The sequence below is a fragment of the Theropithecus gelada genome, chromosome 10 (assembly GCF_003255815.1).
Source record: "Theropithecus gelada isolate Dixy chromosome 10, Tgel_1.0, whole genome shotgun sequence".
Lineage (NCBI taxonomy): Eukaryota > Metazoa > Chordata > Mammalia > Primates > Cercopithecidae > Theropithecus > Theropithecus gelada.
In genome coordinates, this window is record NC_037678.1 from 5,025,621 (window position 1) to 5,034,809 (window position 9,189).

General features: G+C 48.2%; 1 protein-coding gene across 1 annotated transcript in view; it reads right to left on the reverse strand.

The window, feature by feature from the left end:
• Nucleotides 1–9,189, reverse strand: part of LOC112633178 (fibulin-1) — a 100,481-nt gene that overhangs the window by 25,703 nt on the left and 65,589 nt on the right. The window contains exon 13 of the mRNA XM_025399622.1: nucleotides 628–770. Coding sequence (XP_025255407.1) covers nucleotides 628–770 — 143 coding nt within the window. The remainder of the gene's footprint in view (nucleotides 1–627; nucleotides 771–9,189) is intronic.

The following is a 9,189-nucleotide window of genomic DNA, read 5'->3' on the forward strand; positions in this document are numbered from 1 at the left end:
TCAACAGGATGATGTTTCTATATGCAAACCTCACCCACTGCAACCTTCCGATGGTTCCCCCAAGCCTGGGGGTTGAAGGCCCAACTCCAATTTTAGCCTCCTGTTTATCCTTCCAGCCCACCTCCTGCCAAGCCTCTACCACTCCAGCAGAACACCTTGGCTGAGTTCCTCAAACGCCCACACTGTCCCCCATACCTCCAGACCCTTCTGGCCACGTCCTGCTCCACTGGGCACCCTCCTCTCCCCTTCTCCCCCTTTCACTCGAATACCTCACCACCCAGGACCCAGCCTGGCCATCACTTCCTCCCGGAGGCCCTCCCTGATTCTCCAGTGCTGGTCACAGAATCAGCGCTTAATGGCTCTCTGCAGAACAACTGTGACCCACAACAAAGACCCCTAAACGGAGAGCTGAGAAGAGGCATTTAGAGAGTGGAGAAGGGGCCAACAAATGCTGCTGCCGTGCCGGTGGGTGCGGGGAGTGGGGGGCGATACACAGACGCAAAGAAAGTTCTGCATTTCAAAGCTCGGGCCACGTCTTACAAGGAATGGCTCCTGTAGGCCAAGCCCTCAGCTGAAGCCGAGGGGGGCCCTAGGGGGCCCCGGGACCCCCAGGCCCATTCCACTCACCTTCAGGGCGGGTGAACTCGCGGAAGGTGGGCAGCGAGATGACGGTGTGGGAGATGGTGTGCACGGGGTCGAACACGCACGTGACATCGTTGGGGCGGCAGGACTTGATGCAGCGGATCGTGTCTGTCTTCTCTTGTTGGAGCCTGAGGGGAACCACAGCACACGAGGCTGAGGGGGAAGCTGGGACAGCAGCTCCTACAGGGGCCGAGGTCCAGGGAGGAGGGGCAGGTGGCCAGGCCAGGGGCATCTGTCCCAGAGACAGCTCTATCAGAGAACGACAGTGGTCTCTGCAGCCTGGCTGCTCTGTGGGGAGGCTTCATGGCCCTTCCTGCAAACTGGAGCGGGACCTAAATGCCAGAAACACCCTCTGGCTTCCGTGGGCCCTGGCGGAGAAGCACAGCTCGGGAATTTGTCAGCTGCACGAACTGAGCATCAATAGCCACAACCGCAAAATAGAGTCACAAGTTCACTTGCCCAACAAATATGTTTTGAGTGCCAGGCGCCAGGTGCTAGGGACAGCAAAGTGAACAAGGGACACATGGTCCCGCCTTCTCAGAGCCCACAGTGAGGCTGGGCAGCAGGGTAGTAAACGAAGGAGCAGACAGCGTCAAGCATGGTGCCCAGCACAGGGAAGCCGATTCCACATCACCAGGCGACAGGGAGGCAGAAGAGGCTAAAGTCTCAGAGGTCTGGGTTCCAGCTACTGTGCTAGATAGATTTGTAAAACCTCTTGATCATAAAATAAAACGCGGATAAAAAATTACACAAAATGAAAGTATAGTTTAACGAGTTATTATAAGGCAAACGCCTTTATAATGACCACCCAGGTCAAGAAAGAGAACTTGGCCAGTCACCAAAGGCCCTGCAACTGCCAGACAGAGCTCAACTCCTCCTGCTTCCCAAAAGTGACCCCTAGCCTGAGTCCCACGGCAGTCCCCTACCTGGGTTTCTTTATAGTTTTCTCACATAAGCGTGCACCTCTAGACACAGTCATTCAGACTTCTCCATCAACAAGTTTTTGCTCTGCCTTTTAAGTCCATTTTAATCTACAGGTTTCTTCTCCATTCCTTTAATTTATTAATTAATTAATTAATTAATTTATTTATTTATTTATGATGGAGTTTTACTCTTGTTGCCCGGGCTGGAGTACAATGGTACAATCTTGGCTCACCACAACCTCCACCTCCCAGGTTCAAGCAATTCTCCTGCCTCAGCCTCCCAAGTGACTGGGATTACAGGCATGTGCCGTCATGCCTGGCTAATTTTTTGTATTTAGTAGAGATGGGGTTTCACCATGTTGGTCGGGCTGGTCTTGAACTCCTGACCTCAGGTGACCCACCCGCCTTGGCCTCCCAAAGTGTTGGGATTACAGGCATGACCCACCGCGCCCAGCCTCGTATATTTTCCATACAACTTATCTATTAAAGAACCTGAAGAATTTGAGCTGTTGCATCCTACAGGCTGGACTTTGTGGATTGCATCTTCATGGTGCAGTTCAGTGTGGTCCTCTGTCCACTGGATTTCCTGGACATTGGCAGCCGAATCCAGAGTCCTGATTCCACGCAGGCCCAGTCCCTTTTGGCAAGATGGTAGGTGGTAGTGTGTCTTCAGTGAGAGCCACACAGTGACTGGCTGCCTGTCTGTGAGGACAGCATCTACTGATGCTCAAGGCTTATGCCCACTGATTCATCAAGGATTGCAAAATGCTGATAGTCTGGTTCTACCATTTCATTTCCATTTATTAGCTGGAATACTCCTGTAAAGAGATGCTTCCCTTCATGTGCTATTGTGATTTTTTTTTTTGAGATGGAGTCTCGCTCTGTCGCCCAGGCTAGAGTGCTGTGGTGCAATCTCCGCTTACTGCAACCTCCTCCTCCCAGGTTCAGGCGATTCTCCTGCCTCAGCCTCCTGAGTAGCTGGGACTACAGGCGCACACCACCATGCCCAGCTAATTTTTGTATTTTTAGTAGAGATGGGGTTTCACCATGCTGGTCAGGCTAGTCTTGAGCTCCTGACGTTGTGATCTGCCCACCTCGGCCTCCCAAAGTGCTGAGATTATAGGCGTGAGCCATAGCGCCCGGCCTGTTTTTGTTTTTAGTGAGAAATGGCTTATCAAGATCACAGTCTGGTTACTAGGGAGGGTCAGTGCTAGGGGGTTGGTCATTGTTTCTAGACCTCTTCAGTGGACATTTAAAAAAATAATATACACCAAGAGTTCATACTGATATCCAATTCAAAATAAGCACCATATGGTTTTTAATTAATCTCTTCTGTATTACAAAAGCATATTCTTTCTTCCACATCAGAATCCTGGTCCTCAAGGACATAGAGTATTCCATCATTATCCCACATTACCTCCACAGTAGCCTCAGGATGACCATTCTAAAGCTACCATGACTAACATAATTATTGAAAATAATTTTTGATATACTCTCCCTATCCAGCTCAGAGTTTAAAAATAAATGTGCTATGTCTACATTGTCTGAGCTATCCAGTAATTCATACTATACTCTTTTCCTTATAACACTCATTTAGTTGTAGTTCTAGAAGTAACTGAAAGTCTAATGCTTGCATGGTCATAATAGTTTGTGCTCTTTGTACATGAAAGTCAGTTTTGCTAGGTATAAAATTCTGGGCTTACCTTTTCTTGAGTGTCCTTAATATGTTATTTATTTTATTTTAGCATAAAGTGTTGCTGTCAAAGAGTCTGAGAACATATTTTTTTTCCCCTTGTAAGTCACGGTTTTTGTTTAAATGTTCATAGTTTATTTTTCCCTCCTTTTCTTTCTTTCTTTTTTCTTTTCTTTTTTTTTTTTTTCTGAGACTCTTATTGCCCAGGTTGGAATGCAGTGGCGTGATCTCGGCTCCCTGCAACCTCTGCCTCCCAGGTTTAAGCAATTCTCCTGCCTCAGCCTCCTGAGCAGCTGAGATTACAGACGTGCACCACCATGCTAATTTTTTGTATTTTTAGTAGATACTGGTTTTCACCATGTTGGTCAAGCTGATCTCGAACTCCTGACCTTGTGATCTGCCCACCTTGGCCCCTAAAGTGTTGTGATTACAGGCTTGAGCCACCACACCTGGCCTTCCTCCTTTTCTTTAAAGTACAATAATTACACAAGAATGTGTCTTGGTGTTGGTTGTTCTTGTCGATATTCTCAGGTGTGCTATAAGTTTTCTCAATGTGGAATTTCAAATCTCTTTTTTAATTTATGGGAAATTTCTTTGAGATCATTTACAGTACTTCCCCCCATGGATTCAGCTTCTTCTGCAGGGAGTCCTATTATCTAAATGTCAGATCTTCTTATAGATTTTGAATATTTGTTACTTTTTCTTCAAGCTTTTCATCTCTTGTTATTTCTCCCTTGATTTTTAAAAATTTTGGACTTTTCAACTTCTATTTATCTGTTTATTCACTTTTGTGTTCCGTCTAGTTTAGTATTTACACCTAAAATGTTTAACTTTTTGTTCCTTTGGTCTATTACTTTATTTCTCAGTTTTCTTCTAATTCTGACTTGATTTTTCTTTTTTTTTTTTTCTTTTTTTTGAGACAGAGTCTTGCTCTGTCACCCAGGCCGGAGGACAGTGGCATAATCTTGGCTCACTGCAACCTCTGCCTCCCGGGTTCAAGTGATTCTCCTGCCTCAGCCTCCTGAGTAGCTGGGATTACAGGCACCTGCCAAACCATGCCTGACTAATTTTTGTATTTTAAGTAGAGACAGGGTTTCACCATGTTGGCCAGGGTGGTCTCAAACTCCTGACCTCAGGTGATCCACCTGCCTCAGCCTCCCAAAGTGCCAGGATTACAGGTGTGAGCCACCGCACCTGGCCCCATTTTTCTTCTATGTTTTGTTTATTTTCTTAACACTTTTGGTTTCTTTCAAGATAGAATATTAGAATTTTCATTTAGTCTGGGCATGTCTTTCTGGTGTACTTTCATTACCCAGAGGGATATCATTCTGTCTCTTATTCTCTTTTTTGCTTATAATAGCTGTGCATTTGTTTGCTATACAACAGACTGTGTGGCTTAACCAACAGAAATGGATTGTCTCATGGTTCTGGAGGCTGAAAGTCCAAGATCAAGGTGTTGGCAGGTTTGGTTCCTTCTGAGGCCTCTCTCCTTGGTTTGTAGAAGTCTGACTTCTTACTGTGTCCTCCTCACATGGTCTTCCCTCTGTGCATGACTGTGTTCTAATCTCTTCTTCTTCTTCTTCTCTCTTTTTTTTTTTTTTTTTTTTGAGACAGAGTCTTGCCCTGTCACCCAAGCTGGAGTGCAGTGGCATGATCTCAGCTCACTGCAACCTCCGCCTCCCAGGTTCAAGCGATTCTGCTGCCTCAGCCTCCCAAGTAGCTGGGATTACAGGCACCTGCCACCACGCTCGGCTAATTTTTGTATTCTTAGTAGAGAGGCGGTTTCACCATGTGGGCCAGGCTGCTCTCGAACTCTCGACTTTGTGATCCACCCAGCTCGGCCTCCCAAAGTGCTGAGATTACAGGTGTGAGCCACCACATCCGGCCCCTAATCTCTTCTTATAAGAACTCCTGTTGTACTGGATTAGGGCCCATTCATATGATCTCACTTTTACCTTAATTACCTTGTTGAACGTGACCACATTTGGAGATAGGGACTTTAGAGGTATTAGGGATTAGGAATTCAACATATGAATTTGGGGGGGGACACAACTCAGCCCCTAACACTTTGCACTGGTGTCATGGTTTGCATTATGTCCTTCCAAGAAAGATGGCAAAGTTCCATCCCCAGTACCTCAGAATGTAACCTTATTGGGAACTACGGTCATTGAAGATATAATTAGTTAAGATGAGGTCACACTGGAGTAGGGTGGGCCCCTGATCCAAGATGACCGATATCCTTATAAGAAGAGGGCTATGTGATGACAAAGACACACAAGATCATGTGATGACAAAGGCAGAGATTGCAGCAATGTAGCTGCAAGCCAAGGAACACCAATGATTACCAAAAAACCTCCAGGAGCGGGGACAAGTCATGCTCCTACAGGAGCACTCTCCTACAGAAGAGGCATTCCCCTACAGAAGGAGCACTCCCCTACAGAAGGAGCACTCCCCTACAGAAGGAGCACTCCCCTACAGAAGGAGCACTCCCCTACAGAAGGAGCATTCCTCACCAGAAGAGGCATTCCCCTGGTGGTTTCAGAGGAAGTGCAGCCCTGCTGACATCTGGATTTTGGACTTCCGGCCTCCAGAACCACGAAATGATACATTTCTATTATTCTAAGCCACCCAGTCTATGGTACTTTGTTATAGAAACTCATCCATGGAATTTGAACTTGATGCTTTTGGGTTGATCCTCTTTAGAGGAAATTAGTTTCCCTGGAATTTGGGAGAGAGTTTCATTCACAGTTATCTTCCTGAGTTTGCAGAGCTCACCTCCTGACATTCTTCCACATTTACCTGGCCCTTCTCTTCCCACAATGGTCTCTTTCCTACACAATTTCTGTTCCATTTCCAGCAGTCTCTCCCTCGACCTTAGGGGGAGCTGTGGTGGCAAACATTCAAAAGCTTCCAAGAGTGAGCCTGCGCCAGTCCCTCCCTCTCTCCCACTGGCTCTGTGCACACTCTGGCCCCTGGAGTGAGCAAAACGTCCCCCAGTTTCAGCTGCTGTTCCCTCAAAGCACCTAGTGCACTTTCTGAGGATACCTGTTGATTATTTTGGGGTTCTGCCACTGTTTTTTCCTGCACAGATGCCAAAGTCATGCAGGTGGGCCTGAACGGCAGACCTTGTTTAGTTGTAAATATTTTCCATGGAGTTTTATTTTCCTAGCTAGTTGTCTGGGCGTTTTTTGGTTGGGATCCAGAGAACTTCAGAAATAATGCATCTGCATCTTTCCACAGTCTCTGTGCTACACGCTTTGCATGTCTTTTTTTTTGAGACGAAGTCTCGCTCTATCGCCTAGGCTGGTGGCACAATCTCGGCTTACTGGAATCTCCGTGTCCCAGGTTCAAGCAATTCTTCTGCCTCAGCCTCCTGAGTAGCTGAGATTACAGGTGTGTGCCACCATGCCTGGCTAATTTTTGTATTTTTAGTAAAGACAGGGTTTCATCATGTTCACCAGGCTGGTCTCAAACTCCCAACCTTCAGTGATCTGCCTGCCTTGGCCTCCCAAAGCACTGGGATTACAGGCATGAGCCACTGCACCTGGCCCATTTTGCGTATCTTATTTCATTCCAGCCTCACAGCCCTTTCCTCCTGACCACACTGCCCCCTCTAGCTAGTAAGATATCCTGTTCTGGGTTTGGGAATGGCAGAGCGGGCTCCGTGAGATGGGGCTAGAGCAACAGTCTCTTTCATTCCAGGGATGCTGCCTCTCCCCAGCATTTGCTACAGTGCAGGACAGGGGTTCAGAGCACAGATCCCAGCCCAGGTTGCCTGCGTTCGAATCCCAGCCCCACTGGATACCAGCCGTGGAACTTTGGGCAAGTTCCTTCACCTTTCTGTGCCTCCCTGTCCTCCCTGTGGAATGGGGATATTAACAGTGCTTGCCTCCCTAGGCTGCTGTGAGGAATAAACGAATTACGTGCTTGGAACAGCACCTGTCTCATGGTCAGCACTATAGCTGTTGGAGTTGTTGTTATTATCACTACAACTAAAATCACTCTTATTACTGTCTTTTCTCCTCAGGAGCTTGATTTACTAGTGACACAGCCAGGAAAGCACAGGTTTAGGAATCAAAAGTGATGTCAGTTCCACATATGACCTTGGATCCCTCCAAACCCTCTGAATCTTCATCCCCGTTTCAATGAAGAGCCACACGAACACCCAGTTGCCTTCCAATGAATGAAGAAACCCACATTCACATTTACGGAGTGCCTACTCTGTATCAGGCGCTGCCTGCTGGATTATTTCAGGCCATCTTCAAAATCAACCATGAGGTGGGCCTTGAGGCTCTGAAAGGCTGACGATGTATCCAGGGTCACAGAACTAGCAAATGGCAAGACGGAAATTCAACCTCCTGCTCTTATTTTGCTTTTCCTGCACGGTGTCCTCTCTCAGCAGCATGAGCTGGGAACATGGCTAAGGAGCCCCAAGGAGCTGCGGGACAGGGGTGAGCACTCAGGCCATTCAGCTGTCACTCCCGCGGTGCGCTCAGGCACACACACAAACCTCGGTGGGGTCCCAAAATGCAACAGGACCCCTCAGGAGGCAGGGAGTTCCACCCACACAAGAGAGTCCCTCAGTGGGAATGTTGCAAAGGAGCTTCTGGAAGGGAGGAGCCACAGGAAGCTGTGGAGGGTCACTGGGTGGCCTCCAAAGCTCCTGAGAGGTTTCCCTCCCCTCTTCACATTCCCATGCACATGAAGGCAAAGGTGTTCCTTCCGGCCTGAGTGATCCGGCCCATGACAAATGGATGACTGAATAGGACAAGAACCCCTGCTGTGGCTTGCTGGCTAAACAGAGGAGACCATTTTTATTTATTTATTTATTTTTGAGACAGAGTCTCACTCTTGTTGCCCAGGCTGGTGTGCAATAGTCCAATCTCAGCTCACTGCAATCTCTGCCTCCTGGGCTCAAGCGACTCTCCTGCCTCAGCCTCCCGAGTAGCTGGGATTACAGGCACTCGCCACCATACCCAGCTAATTTTTGTATTTTTAGTAAAGACGGGGTTTCTCCATGTTGGCCAGGCTGGTCTCAAACTCCTGACCTCAGGTGATCTGCCCGCCTCGGCCTCCCAAAGTGCTGGGATTACAGACACTCGCCACCATACCCAGCTAATTTTTGTATTTTTAGTAAAGACGGGGTTTCTCCATGTTGGCCAGGCTGGTCTCAAACTCCTGACCTCAGGTGATCTGCCCGCCTCGGCCACCCAAAGTGCTGGGATTACAGGCGTGAGCCACCGCACCCGGCCGAGGAGAAGATATTTGAACTAAGCCTTAAAAATGCTATCCATTCATCCATCCATCCATCCATCCACCCACCCATCCATCCATCCATCCATCCATCCATCCATCCATCCATCGGTCTGTCCATCCATCCATCCATCCATCCATCCACCCACCTACCCACCCACCCATCCATCCATCCATCCATCCATCCATCCGTCTGTCCATCCATCCATCCATCCATCCATCCATCCATCTACCCATCCATCCATCCATCCATCCATCCATCCATCCATCCATCCATCAGTCTGTCCATCCATCCATCCACCCACGTTTATTCAGATGTTTACTGAGCTCCTTCTTCAGGCCAAACACTGCAAAGTTGCAGAGAATACAGAAATTAACCAGACACAATCCCCGCCTTCAAAGAGCCCGTCTAGAGGGGATGTTAAGAAACAGCCACAACACAATGGGGTAAATGCTCTGACGGAGGAGCCCGGGGCCAGGGGAGCTCAGGCTAACTGCATTGAGGAGGTCACTTCCGAGCCAAGTCTGCAAGGAGAATGGCAGTCCCCGAGATGAGTCTGCAAGGAGAATGGCAGTCTTCAGGAGAACAGCATGGCACATGCTGAAGCCACAAGAAGGCAGATTCAGGGAAGCGCAAGCCCCCCCCTCCGTGGGGCCAGGGCACAAGCACATGAATGA